General features: G+C 44.8%; 1 protein-coding gene across 1 annotated transcript in view; it reads left to right on the top strand.

The window, feature by feature from the left end:
* The window catches only part of LOC122939089 (transient receptor potential channel pyrexia-like), a 230472-nt gene extending 219109 nt beyond the window's left edge, over positions 1 to 11363 (top strand). The window contains 1 exon segment of the mRNA XM_044295062.1: positions 10428 to 11363. Within this exon segment, the coding sequence (XP_044150997.1) occupies positions 10428 to 10432 (5 nt within the window). The 3' untranslated portion in view covers positions 10433 to 11363.
* The last annotated feature ends 4134 nt before the right edge of the window (positions 11364 to 15497 follow it).

Here is a 15497-nt window from a genome sequence, read left to right as displayed (position 1 = left end):
AGTACATGCAGATACTTGATTTGTAAGTGTGTTGGTGCTGTCATGATACCGATGTACGCTGATTCCATAATGTGGATAAAGTAAGAAAAGACATTGTATTGATTTGTAAACTTCTGTCTTTAATGGTTTAATAAAAACGATTTGATTCAAAAAAAAGACAGGAGCTTGACTGTTAGGGTGGGTTCACATCACGTTTTTACCATCCTTTTGATGTATATGTTGGAGAAAAAAAAAGGATACAAAAGCGTAGCACACCACGTTTTTCCATCCTGCAGGGCCCCTGTTTTTTTTTACAATGGAACTCTGTGGTGAACGGATGTCATCTTTCTGAGGCATCTGTTAATGTATACGTGCAATGGCCCACTATCAGCGTCTGGGGTATCCCTTGCCCCTTAGGAGGTTTCTACGAAATATGTCCCTCTTATAGAGCAAGTAAACGTAACGCCAGTTGCCGTTAAGCAACGAGGACATGGAGTTCCCTTTGTAGATGGTAGTGTGCATACCCAGATGTAGGATTGCCAGAGTGGTGCAGACTAGCCTTCAGTCTCTGTAGATGTTATATACACGTGTCACGGTGTTCCTACCTGGATATCCTTGGATCCCAGATGTGGTGTTCCGAAGCAAGTGCAAAAAGGTTAGTTGAACTTGGATAATGAATAAGTAGAAAAAGGGAGTCCAGACTCGTAGTAACGTTGAACACAGCTTTACTTGGCATAAATGGTAATCCAAACAGTTTCCAAACTTTATCTTGGTCATCAGCAGGTATTGGCGTAACTTTGGCAGGCAAACACTTCTGCAACAATCTCAGGTCTGCTATATCTTTAGCTTTCTCAGCTCTGCTAGATGGAGTAAATAGGAACTTTTCCTCTTCTGCTGGAACTTAGTTTAGCTGTAGTCTGTCTCTTACTTTAATCCTAGGAACTTCTTCCTGGCATCAAGCCCTCTTAGCTTGGAGTTTAAGGCAATGCAAGCCCAGGAGGGGACAAGCAACCATGTAGACTTCACAGGCAAGGCCTGCTGCTTCCCCATACAGTGGCTACTCTGAACTGACTCACTCTCTGACTAAACTCCTTCCTCTCTCAAAAGGGCTAGAATGGAACAAACAGGTTCCTCTCCAGGGAAACTAAAGGGTACGTTCACACTTGCGTTAAACTTTTCCAATATTGAGTTCCGTCACAGGGGCAGTTTTATCCTAATGCATTCTGAATTGAGACCAATCCATTCATTATGCATCAGGATGTCTTCAGTTCAGTCACTGTACAGTCTTTGGACGGGGAAAATACCACATGCAGCATGCCGCAGTATTTTCTCCGTCCAAAATTCCGGAACACTTACCAGAATGCCGGATCCGGCAGTATTTTCCATTGAAATGCATTAATGCCGGATCCGGCCCCAAGTGTTCTGGAAAAACAAAACCGGTTTTGCGGTCTGTGCATGTGCATACCTTTAAAAATGTGAAAAAGGTAAATACCGGATCCGTTTTTCCGGATGACAACCGGAGAGACAGATCCGGTATTGCAATGCATTTGTGAGACGGATCTGCATCCGGATCCGTCTACAAATGGTGTCCGTTTGCATACAGATTGCCGGATCCAGCAACGCAAGTGGGAAAGTACCCTAAGTCTGCCAGTACAGCCGCCATCTGCTGGTAGACCAGGCACATCACATGTTAACATAACATTTGCAAGGAAATTAATACATACACATTGCAGGAAACGACATCAAATATCAGAAATAACGCAGGATGCACCACCCAAGATAGTGGGGGTACAAAGAAGGTGGTAATGCCCCTCTGGGTCATTACATACGTTTTTTGTATACGTTAAACGGATGTCAAAAACGTGAACCCAGCCTTACTGACAGCCATGGCCCATGCTACAACTGTCGGCATTGGTAAAAACCCAGATGTCAGCAGTTTAACCCCTTAGATGCGGCAGTTAATGCTGATGATTGCTATGGTAGCCCAAAGCCTTACAAAGGTGGTCCCATAGATGCTTATTTGGGTTATGGGGAGTTTGGGGGCCAGGGTAGTACTTGGAAGTCTTGGTCATGCTCTTCCAACCAATATCGGACATTTCTAGCTATGTGGCATGTCACATTGTCTTGCTGGAAGATCCCATCTGCCTCATGGAAGACAATCAGCATGTATCAGTGGACGTGATCTGCAAGGATTAATTTATACTGAAATCGGTTGAGAGTGCCTTCCACATCGATGAGTGGCCCAGAAAATGCCACAAAAACCTTTCTCAGACCATAATGCTGCCACCACCAACTTGTGCTCTTCCAGCAATGGTTGCAGGGTGTTTGTTCTCTGATGTTTCTTCCCTGACACCCCAACGTCCATCTGTTTGATGAAGCAAAAACGTGACTTATTGGAGAAGTCAACCCTTTGCCAATCAGTGGAGGTCCAATTCTGATGCTGCTGCTTTTCTGCCAATGCAACTCTATTAGCAGAGGTGCAGTGACCATCCGTCTGCTTCAGAGCCCCATAGGGTTTGATGACCTATTGTTTTAGACACACATCTGGTAGCCCCCTGGTTCCTTTTGGCGGTGAGCTGCTGCACCTTCGCGCACCTTCGTAGCCGACGTTCACCTCTCACTTCAATGGCACGGGGTGCTCTGCAGTTTCCACGTTGCTTATTCACAATGGTGCCATCTGTCCACTCACCAAACACTTTCACCACAGCAGCACAAGAACAGTTCACAAACTGAGCAGTTTCAGAAATACCGCCACCTCAAAGCCATTAATCTTCCCTTTTTACAACTCTGATAAATTGCCCCTTTTACCCATGGCAGCAACGAGGGATATGTGTGCACACAGCCTATCACACACCTTATATACCCACCAAGCCAGCTCAGCACACCTTATACACCCACCAAGCCACTTCACCACACCTTATATACTCACCGAGCAGGGGCGTAACTAGACGTGACTGGGCCCCACAGCAAATATTTGTAAGGGCCCCCCCAGCGCGCTTCGCACCTCCCTCCTCCTGTGTAAACCCCACTCCTTTGGCACAGTGTAGCGGTATACTGTATATTGCGTGGCACAGTATAGCGGTATACTGTATATTGTGTGGCACAGTGTAGCGGTATACTGTATATTGTGTGGCACAGTGTAGAGGTATACTGTATATTGTGTGGCACAGTGTATGCTATATGTGTATAACATAAACATATTTCATATAAAAACTTAGTTACTTGGCCCTTGGGGATCTCGGACGCCACTTCCACACTTTGGCCGGGGGCTCGGCGGAGCTGATGTTGTGCTTTATCCTAATGAGAAAGATTTCATAATAAGGATTTGGAGAAGGGGCAGAGGGATAGCAGAGCAGGGGGAGGCTGGGGTTGCTACTAGGGGGTCATGCCATGGGAGAGTAATAAAGCCCACCATAATTCCCCCCCAGTAGTAATAATTCTCCTTATAATTTGACAGTGCAAAAATACCCCCTTGTAATGCCCCCAGTTGAGCTAATGTCCCCATAGTGCCCCCATAATGTGCCAGTATAAAATACCCCTATATAGTGCCTCCAGTAAATTCCCCCATAGTGCTCCTCTCCCCCCTTCCTGCTAGTGCCCCCCATAATGTACCAGTTTAAAATGCCCCATATATAGTGCCCCAGTAGATGCCCCTCAGTGTCCGGCCTCTGATAGGCTGCTGGCCTAGTGTCCCCCATAATGCCCTCCAATAATGTGCCTGTAAGTGTCCCTATAGATCCCCCCCCTCCCACATGCCAGTATCAAGTGCCTCTCTCCTCCCCCACACATGGCCCAGTATCATAGTGCCATCTCCCCCCCCCATGTGCCAGTATCAAGTGCCTCTCTCCTTCCCACCCCCCATGTGCCAGTATCATAGTGCCAAACCCCCTCATGTGCCAGTATCAAGTGCCTCTCTCTTCCCCCATGTCCCAGTATCATAGTGCCATCTCCCCCCAAAAAAGTGGCAGTATCAAGTGCCTCTCTGCCCCCCATGTGCCAGTATCATAGTGCCAAACCCACCCATGTGCCAGTATCAAGTGCCAAACCCCACGTGCCAGTATCATAGTGCCATTTCCCCCCCAAAAAAGTGCCAGTATCAAGTGCTTCTCTCCCCCCCATGTGCCAGTATCATAGTGCCATCTCCCCCCCCCAAAAAAAGTGCCAGTATCATGTGCCTCCCCCCCCATGTGCCAGTATCAGATGCCAACCCCTCTCCCCCCATGTGCCAGTATCAGGTGCCAACCCCTCCCCCCCCCATGTGCCAGTATCAGGTGCCTCTCTCCCCCCCCCCATGTGCCAGTATCAGGTGCCAACCCCCTCCCCCCATGTGCCAGTATCAAGTGCCTCCCCCCCCCTCCATGTGACAGTATCAGGTGCCAACCCCTCTCTCCCCCCCCATGTGCCAGTATCAGGTGCCTCCCCCCCCCATGTGCCAGTATCAGGTGCCAACCCACCTCCCCCATGTGCCAGTATCAAGTGCCTCCCGCTCCCCCCATGGCAGTAACAGTCGGGTATTAAAAATAAACACTTCTACTTACCTCCATGTCAGCGATGCGATGCAGCCTCTTCCTGTGTCCCGCCCTGTATGTCCATATATGGAGTCAGTGCTTGTATTTCAGAAAAGTTTCTGCTGGGATTCAAACCCACGACCTTCTGTATCAGATGCAAAGCACCTAACCACACGGCCATAAGAGCGGCCTTGCTGCTGACTGAAAAAATATGAGATTTCTACTGTTATAGCTGGCTAAGTGTACATCTATAGACATGACAGCAGCTCATATATAGAGATATAGCAGAGCTGAGTGTGCTGGGACAGCTGTCATATAGAGATATAGCAGTGCTGGGTGTGTTGGGGCAGCTGTCATGTGTACAGATGTAGCAGAGCTGGGTGTGTTTGGGCAGCTGTCATATATAGAGATATAGCAGAGCTGAGTGTGCTGGGACAGTTTTCATATAGAGATATAGCAGTGCTGGGTGTGTTGGGGGCAGCTGTCATGTGTATAGATGTACACTTAGCCATCTATAACAGTAGAAGTCTCATATTTTTTTCAATCAGTTGCAATGCAGCCTTTATGGCTGTGTGGGTAAATGCATTGCCACTGATACATGGAGGTTCTGGGGTTGAATCCCAGACACATCAGGAGACCGTAATATTAGATCACATTAGTGAGGGGGCCTGGTCCGCTGCTGCTGTGAAGGGGCCATGGACATTAAGACAAGAATCGATCATATTTAACTAACTTGAAAATAAACTGTCACACACGCTGCCCTGGTAGTTACGCCACTGCCACCGAGCCACCTCAGCACACCTTATATACCCACAGAGCCAGCTCAGCACACCTTATATACCCACCGAGCCTGCTCAGCACACAGGACTTCCCTCATGAGCTACATGCTGCTGACATCGAAAGTAAGAAGAGGTCAGAATAACGGGACTCGACTGTGTATAAGCTGCGGAATAAATATTGGTCTTTGTTTTGCTGTAAAAAAAATGGCTTAAAGTTACAAATCTGCACAAAAATTGCAGTTTTTAAATTTCAACTCAATTCTGTTTTAATTCCTATGGAATGCCTAAAGGGTTAGCAAAGTTTTAAATAATTTGAGGGGAGTAGTTTCGAAAATAGAGTAATCTATGGTTGGTTTATGTTATGTAAGCCGCTCAAAGTCACTTCAGAACTGAATTGGGCCTTAAAAAAGTAAGTTCTAGAAATTTTCTTGAAAATGTGAAAATTTACTTTAAAAATTCTAAGCCTTTTAGCGTTCTAAAACAATAATCTGACATTAACAAAAATGTTAATTAACCCCTTAGTGACTAGTCTTTTTTGGGCCTTAATGACCAAGTGATAATTTTCATTTTTTTTATTGCCACCTTTTAAGAGCTATAACTTTTTTATTTTTCCATCTATGCAGTCATTTGAGGTCTTGTTTTTTGCAGGTCAAGTTTTCATTTTTAAACTCTTTCTGGAAAGGAAATGGGGAAAAAAACTGCAATACTGCCCTGAGTTTTCATGTTAGAAATTTTGCTGTGTTCATTTTTTTGGCATAAATGACATGATCATTTAATTGGGCCAGTACGATTACAGCAATACCAAATACATTTCGTTTTTTTTACATTTTACTACTTTTGCACAACTTTTTAGGAAGAAGAAGCAACAATTCTAGCATTTTTTTTACAGAATTCACTTTACAGGATAAATTACATTATAATTCTGCAGTGCAGGTCATTACAGATGCGGCAATACCAAATATTTGGAGGAGATTTGTATTTTTGCAATTTTTTTCCATTGAAAATAATTTTTTCAATGGAAAAAAGGTGTACTATAAAAAGCGATCTTTTGATCACGTCTACAATACATTGCACTGTTTATGTGGTGCAATGTATTTTACTGTCAGTGCTATACTGACATTCACCAACAGGCTGCTGGAGGCAGGCACTGACATCGGCACCCTGCAATCTCATTCGTGTAGTGCCGTAGGGACACAGAGGGAGTCCATGCCCACTGTAACCGTTTACATGCCACAGGTGCTACGGCCCACGGCATGTAAGATCAGTGCTTCTGACGGTCCGAGTCATTTGAGCAGGAGCGTGGCCCGTGTGTCAGAGCCAAGCCCACGCTGCAAGGGGCCACTTAGTGAGCACCATGAAAAGGTATATTGGTGGTCACTAAGGGGTTTATAGCTATTTGGTGAGGTATCACTATCTGTCTTAAAAGCTTTCTTACTTTTGGAAAAATTGCTAATTTTTGCAAATTTTATGTGAATTTTAGATTTTTTTTAAAATCTGTTTAAAACATATCGATCCAAAATTACCAGTAATGTGAAGTACAATGTCTCATGAAAGAATATCCTAGAATCGCTTGGATAAGTTAAAGCTTTCCAAAGTTATTACCACATAAAGTGTCAGAATTGCAGAATTAGGCTGGGTCAAGAAGGTGAAACATGGCTGAGTACTGATTGGGTTAAAGAGACTTCGATATTAATGGTCCATCCTAAGAATAGGTCATCAACATCGGATCGGTGGAGCGCCGACATGCGGCACCTGGTGTGCTGCAGCTCAACTCCCATGGCCACTACACATTGGACGGGATCTTCTGCCTCTGGGTCATCTTCTGTATAATTTCAGGTGCTGGTGGCTGTGAGGGTGCTGTGTGTCGGACCCCCACCAATCTGATATTGATGACCTATCCTGAGAGTAACCCATCAGTATCATAGACCTCATGCAGACAATCGTATTTATGGTCCGCATCTGAGCTGCATTTTTTGTGAATCGCATGCAGACCAAATTGTAGAACATATGCTACTCTTGTCCATTTCACAGACAAGAATAGGACCTTCTAGTGAAGAGAGCGAGAAAATTGCTGCATGCACATGGCTGGTATCTGTGTTTTGCGTCTCGGCGGTTTGCTGACCATAAAATTGATACGGTCATGTGCATGAGGCCTTAGTCCTATGAAATCCCTTTTATTGGCACACAGGATAGGGGCATCTGCACAGGCAACCAAAGAGGGGTTGTACACCACCTTTGACACAAAAGGGACAGCAGGAGCTAGCAGTTGTTACATAGGTTACTGCAGCAAAAAGGAAAGCACATGGCTTCGTGATATTGGGGCCTGACTTTCTCTCCCCGCCAATATCTCTCTCCTGCCTGCAGTTATTATACGATGAGCCAGCAGTGGGCCAAAGAAATCAGGTGATCTGTGTGCACATTGACAGTGTGTGAATGGTGAGTTTGCTACATGTGAATGTGTTTAAATGGGGCATGTATCCTATGTATTGAGTGGTGCAAGTGTGTAATGTATCCGGTATGTGATTGGCGAGTATGCAGCATATGTGCAGCATGCGTCCTATGTATGAGTGGTACAAGTGGGGCATGCATCCTGTATGTGATTGGAGAGTGTGCAGCATGTCTACTGTGTATGAGTGATGCATAGGGGCATGTATCCTGTATGTGATTGGAGAGTGTGCAGCATGTCTACTGTGTATGAGTGATGCAAGGAGGGCATGTATCCTGTATGTGATTGGCGCGTGTGCAGCATGTGTCCTGTGTATGAGAGAAGCAAGGAGGGCATGTATCCTGTATGTGATTGGAGAGTGTGCAGCATGTGTCCTGTATATGAGTGATGCAAGGAGGGCATGTATCCTGTATGTGATTGGCGCGTGTGCAGCATGTGTCCTGTATATGAGTGATGCAAGGAGGGCATGTATCCTGTATATGATTGGCGCGTGTGCAGCATGTATCCTGTATATGATTGGTGAGTGTGCAGCATGTGTCCTGTGTATGAGACCAGCAAGGAGGGCATGTATCCTGTATGTGATTGGTGAGTGTGCAGCATGTGTCCTGTATATGAGTGATGCAAGGAGGGCATGTATCCTGTATGTGATTGGAGAGTGTGCAGCATGTGTCCTGTATATGAGTGATGCAAGGAGGGCATGTATCCTGTATATGATTGGCGCGTGTGCAGCATGTGTCCTGTGTATGAGACCAGCAAGGAGGGCATGTATCCTGTATGTGATTGGAGAGTGTGCAGCATGTCTACTGTGTATGAGTGATGCATGGGGGCATGTATCCTGTATATGATTGGAGAGTGTGCAGCATGTATCCTGTATATGAGAGAAGCAAGGAGGGCATCTATCCTGTATGTGATTGGCGCGTGTGCAGCATGTATCCTGTATATGAGAGAAGAAAGGAGGGCATGTATCCTGTATGTGATTGGAGAGTGTGCAGCATGTGTCCTGTATATGAGTGATGCAAGGAGGGCATGTATCCTGTATATGATTGGAGAGTGTGCAGCATGTGTCCTGTATATGAGTGATGCAAGGAGGGCATGTATCCTGTATGTGATTGGTGAGTGTGCAGCATGTGTCCTGTATATGAGAGAAGCAAGGAGGGCATGTATCCTGTATGTGATTGGAGAGTGTGCAGCATGTCTACTGTGTATGAGTGATGCAAGGAGGGCATGTATCCTGTATGTGATTGGCGCGTGTGCAGCATGTGTCCTGTGTATGAGAGAAGCAAGGAGGGCATGTATCCTGTATGTGATTGGAGAGTGTGCAGCATGTGTCCTGTATATGAGTGATGCAAGGAGGGCATGTATCCTGTATGTGATTGGAGAGTGTGCAGCATGTGTCCTGTGTATGAGACCAGCAAGGAGGGCATGTATCCTGTATGTGATTGGTGAGTGTGCAGCATGTGTCCTGTATATGAGTGATGCAAGGAGGGCATGTATCCTGTATGTGATTGGAGAGTGTGCAGCATGTGTCCTGTATATGAGTGATGCAAGGAGGGCATGTATCCTGTATATGATTGGCGCGTGTGCAGCATGTGTCCTGTGTATGAGACCAGCAAGGAGGGCATGTATCCTGTATGTGATTGGAGAGTGTGCAGCATGTCTACTGTGTATGAGTGATGCATGGGGGCATGTATCCTGTATATGATTGGACAGTGTTCAGCATGTATCCAGTATATTAGAGAAGCAAGGAGGGCATGTATCCTGTATGTGATTGGCGCGTGTGCAGCATGTATCCTGTATATGAGAGAAGAAAGGAGGGCATGTATCCTGTATGTGATTGGAGAGTGTGCAGCATGTGTCCTGTATATGAGTGATGCAAGGAGGGCATGTATCCTGTATATGATTGGAGAGTGTGCAGCATGTGTCCTGTATATGAGTGATGCAAGGAGGGCATGTATCCTGTATGTGATTGGCGCGTGTGCAGCATGTGTCCTGTGTATAAGAGATGCAAGGAGGGCATGTATCCTGTATGTGATTGGTGAGTGTGCAGCATGTGTCCTGTATATGAGAGAAGCAAGGAGGGCATGTATCCTGTATGTGATTGGTGAGTGTGCAGCATGTATCCTGTATATGAGAGAAGTAAGGAGGGCATGTATCCTGTATGTGATTGAAGAGTGTGCAGCATGTGTCCTGTATATGAGAGAAGCAAGGAGGGCATGTATCCTGTATGTGATTGAAGAGTGTGCAGCATGTGTCCTGTGTATGAGAGATGCAAGGAGGGCATGTATCCTGTATATGATTGGAGAGTGTGCAGTCTGGTATGTCTGAAGCATGCATCCTGTGTATAAGTAATGCAAGGGGGATCTGCATCCTGCATGTGAGTGGTGCATACACAGCATGTGTCCAGCTTGTGAGTGGTGCATGTGTGCAGAATGTGTGTGGTACTTGTACTCTGTGTGTGTATGGCATGTGTCCAGCATGTGAATGGTGATTAAGGGGTGCCCTTACGCACCTCTTTCACAAGGACCCTTACAGTCAGTTTCCACCCCTCACACAAGATTTAAGTTTTTTGGTTTCTTAAAGTTTGGATTGTGCTGTTGTATCCAGTTATCTGCATTGTAGGTAGAGGAAGCATTTGATATAGATTATGATATGACATGATACATCTACATTAATAATAACATTTATTTGACTAAACATATTTTTTTTTATTCTCAGAGTAATACTTATGTGTCTATGTTGGACATGACACGTGTTCTGGAGGAATCGAGTGGTAAGATCCCATCTTGGTGGACATTCATATATCGCTACAGTCAGCCTTGTTCCTCCTGGATTGAGCTTTTGCACACCCATTTATATAAAACACGACTTGTGTTGGAAATGTTGTTCCTCTGGTGTGACCTGAAGACATTTCAACATCTCGTTTATGGAATCCTGTTTCTGAAGGAAGGAGCCATACTTCTCTCTACCTCTGTTTATGGCCTGACCCCATCACGGTGGAACCCAGCAGATTCTGTGAATGAAAAGCACTAAATGGTCACCTCACATGTCACTATGATATTAACAATTACTATGGGAATTACAGTGAGAGCACTTGTAGGTTCCCATAAATCATATACATGGATGGCTATTGAAGGACCATAATTAGTGCAACTCTATTGAAAAAGACATAATGTTGGAACCTCTACTGATGTGACCTTAAAGGGGTATTCTGGTTGTTAAAAGTCATCCTCTATCCACAGGATAGGGGTAGGGATCCTACCTCAGGTACCACCACCAATCCCAAGAGTGGGTGCCCCGTACCCCTTTAGGCTAGGGTGGCTTCCATGGGGCTGCTCTATTCATTTCTATGGGAGTTCCGGAAATAGCTGAGTGCTGTACTCGGCTATCTTCAGAACTGCCATAGAGATGACTGGACCAACAGTACATATGCTCAGTTTGCCGCTCTGTTCAGACCCCCGCTGATCTAATAGTTATCCCCTATCTGATAACTTTAAAACAACCGGAATACCCCTTTAAGGGGTCACCACAAACATTAAAGGGCTTTCCTACATCCAATGCTAAGTGTGTAAATGTTACATATATAAGAATACACTGTGAGTATGTGAATAACTGTTCAGATGGAGGATGTATGAATACTTGTATTGCATGTTGTTTATTGCAATAACGGGTGTTTGCCTTATATTTATGTTAAAAAAATAATAAAATTTGCTTCATAAAAAAAAGAAGAGGAATTGTCCAGTTTTGAAATGCCATGTTCATGCCCCTATTAGTGAATTCTGAGTTATGGTAATAGAGGGAGTCCTCTGTTCAGCATCTTCATCTGCAGGACCTGTTCTGTTCTGCATTTCACAGACAAGCCATTGATGTGATGGGACACTATGCAATGCTTCATTTCCCCTGTGGTGGAAATTACAACCTATCGCTGAGGGTCCCAGCAGGAGGACACTTTGAGATGTTTGTTGGCAAAAGACGTTTCTAATTAGAAAAGATCCGAAAGGAGCTAACACCTTAAATATCCAAAAGATATGACAGCAGTCAGGTGAGGAGGTGAACCTCTTGAACCCCCATATTGAGACTGAGCAAAGGACCCTCTGCTCCCTGTTTCTCCAAATGAAACATGTTTATGCTGCTTTCTTCATTTTAGTGTGTGATTTCTCTGTTAGGGCTCATGCAGTGCCTTAAGAATTCAATGGACCCATACCATGCCTCCAAGTTCCTCCAATTTTATTTAGAGATTTTTTTTCATGCATTGCCTGAAAATAAGCAAATAAGATTTTAATACTGATGACCTATCCTCAGGATAGGTCATCTGTATCCGAATGGTGGGGGTCTGACCCCCGTGGCCCCCGTTGATCTTCTGTCTCAGAAGCACTGGTGCTTCTGTGAGTGCGGCGTCCTTCTCTCTGCTTTTCCTAGGCCAGTGACGGCACATTCATCGATAACATGGCCTAGGAGCAGCTCAGCCGCATAGAAGTGAATAGGGCTGAGATGCAATACCAAGCACAGCCACTATACAATGTACGGCGCTGTGCTTGGTAAGCTGCGAGAAGGCAGCGGCTCTCGAAGAAGCTTCACTGCCTCTTTACACAGCTGATTGGTAGGGGTCCCAGGTGTCGGACCCCCACTGATCAGATACTGATGACCGATCCTGAGGATAGTGCATCAGTATTAAAATTAATAGGGTATTGAGAAGAAACATGGTTTGAGAAGAAAATACAGAACCTACAGGAAGCACCATAGAGCAGCAGATGGAGAACCTGCGGGCCTGTAAAGATCCATACTAATTCAGTGTCCAGATGGACAGGCTGAACACATATGGCATCACCATGTACGTGAGGCCTTACATTGTACTGTATATTTACAATGTTCTGCCCATAAGTACTGGGAAGATTCCTAATTTAGTATAGTCCCAGAGTGCTTAAGGCAGCAGAGCTATAAATACAGCTCCGCTTGGCAAGTAGACCATTAATAAGAAAGCTTCCTTCAGACCAGCATCTACATAATGGAGTATCCAGTGCTCTTCATTTACATGCAGACATTTTACTAGAATGACAGAAGTCCTTCCTTTTCTAGCAAATCATAGGCTTGTTATCCCCTGTGAAGAGGTTTCTCAGCCAAATTGGCCATTATACGCCAAGATCATTACTATCATGGTGAGAGGATTGGGACATTATATTGGCCCTTTAATAATCTAAGGTGATGCCCTAACTAGACAACCCCTTATTGAGAGAAGCAGCGTGGTGTTCAAGTCATGTAATCTGTGTAACAAAGAAGGGGTGTCCAACACCATACTTTTAAGGATTAAGTGAGTCTGGTGGAATTCAGTTTCTCCTTATGGAGGCTAACAAGTTGGTGTAGAAGGTCTTTACAGGCCAGGGGGTTTTGAGAACTTGGGAAAAAAAGATATGCAAAGGCAGTGTTGTCTAGCTTCTCATGCAACGCAGAAATGATGTGTGAAAAACAATGGTCATGTGCACAGCCCCATAGAAATGAATGGGTCAGGATTCAGTGCGGGTGCTATGCATTCACTTCACGCATTGCACCCGTGCGGAAAACTCGCTTGTGTGAGAGAGGCCTAATAGGGGCGTTTGGGTCGGCAGCCTCGGGCACGATGTAAATGAGGGGCCCATCGGCGTCTCAAAATTCCATGTGCCACTACATAATATGTTCACATTTTTGCATGTATATGCAGCACTAGTGCGTGTAAGGAGCAAGGGAAAGGAGAGTGAGGGGGTAGGGACTCACATCACTGCACCCCTCCTCCAATCAGGTGGCAGCTAAGTTCCCACCGTGCCCGCTCCTTTCTTCTTCATCTTCAATTGGATATTCATCTGAACGCCAGCAGGGCCGATTTTAGACAAAATGTGGCCTTGGGCAAAATCAAAAGTGGGGCCCCAAGACTTGTAATAATGTACTAACAACACAGTTACATTCTGTCGGTTCAATATTTATTTTGTGCCATACATTTTTTTGTTTTTTTTTACAATTACAAAAAAAATAAAGATACTTCTGCTGTATATGAATACCTAATGCAAGAGAAACTTCTATGAGGTTTTTCTGCAATAGGTAACATTGAGCTCTATAGCTCAATGGTTAAGGTTCTTGCCTTTAATGTACATGGTTGTGAGTTTGAATCCCCACAGAAACATTTCAAAAACAGAGGCTAAATTAGACTTAAATACACAGGGTGTCCCCAAGCATACTGACAAATCTTGGGGAATACCCCCTTCATGTTCATAGCACTGAGTCCAGGGACTCTTAAGCTGGGAACTAGTCCCGACTGTTCATTTGTTGGTGGGACTGGCAGGCAGTGGAAGTTGGAGCATACACCTGTTGAGCCTGTTGTTTATGCCTTTACTGGTGTCTGAGCCTCAGTCACATGAAGCCTATACACATTTGAAGAACATTCCCAGTCCACTCTTGAGCCCAGCAGCAGCCGCCAGAGTGTTCTATTCCAGGATTTGCCTGTTTCTTTTTTGGAGTCTAGTTGGTAGGTCGAGGTTCCTTGTTTACTTTTACATTAAGGCTACATTCACACTACCTTATGTGTTTTGCGGTCCACAAATTGCCAAGTGGACCAACACTAGCAGATGACATGGTTCCCAAACCATCACAGACTATGGAAACTTCACACTGGACCTAAAGCAACTTGGATTGTGTGCCTGTCCACCTTTCCTCCAGACGCTTGGACCTTGATTTCCAAATTTAAATGCAAAATTTACTTTCATCTGAAAACAGTCCTGTCCTTTTTCTCCTTACCCCAGGTAAGATGCTTCTGACGTTGTCTCTGGGTCATGAGTGGCTTGACACAAGGAATGCGACAGTTTTAGCCCATGTCCTGGATTCATCTGTGTGTGGTGGCTCTTGAAGCACTGACTCCAGCTGCTGTCCACTCTTTGTGAAACTCCCCCAAACTCTTGAATGACTGAGGTTATCCCTGTTGCTTGTGCACCTTTTTTTTAACCACACTTTTTCCTTTCACTCAGCTTTCCATTAATAGGCTTGGATACAGCACTCTGTGAACAGCCAGCTTTTTTAGCAATGACCTTTGTGGCTAACCCTCCTTGTGGAGGATGTCAATGACTATCTTCTGGACAACTGTCAAGTCATCAGTCTTCCCCATGATTGTGTCACCAACTGAACCAGACTGAGGGACCATTTAAAGGCTTAGAAAACCTTTGCAGATGTTTTGTGTTGATTAGCTAATTAGAGTGTGACACCATGAGTCTCCAATATTGAACTTTTCACAATGTTCTAATTTTCTGAGAGTTTTCATTAGCTATAAGCCATAATCATCAGCATTAAAAGAAATAAACGCTTGAAATAGAGCCCTCTGTGTGTAATCTATGGAATATAGGAGTTTCACTTTTTGAATTGAATTACTAAAATAAATTAACTTTTCGATGATATTCTGATTTATGTAAGGCTCCCTGTGCTAACTTTGTGAGCTCCACATGGATACATTTTATTTCCCCTGACTCATATCAAAGGCCAAACAAGTTCCCTGCCCTGCACTGATGAGGGGCACACCCCCAGGTTTTTCCTTATGGAAAAGATTCTGGATTGGCTTTCATCCTTAACCAAGGCCTGTTAAAAGGTCAGACACCCCCAATAGATGGCACTAGAGAGACAGTTTTGTCAAGGTTAAGTAAAGTACTTGTGCCATTGACAGCAACCTATGTTTGCCCACACAAAACACCAGGAATCACATTCCCTTTAAGAACTTGAAAGAGACGTATCTTGATATCGCTTATCTCCATCCTTGCTGAAGGCTCTTTGAAGTCT

Source organism: Bufo gargarizans, chromosome 5 (genome assembly GCF_014858855.1).
Source record: "Bufo gargarizans isolate SCDJY-AF-19 chromosome 5, ASM1485885v1, whole genome shotgun sequence".
In the NCBI taxonomy this organism is placed as follows: Eukaryota; Metazoa; Chordata; class Amphibia; order Anura; family Bufonidae; genus Bufo; species Bufo gargarizans.
The sequence above is the reverse complement of the archived record's forward strand: the minus strand, read 5'-3'. Positions and strand labels throughout refer to the sequence as shown.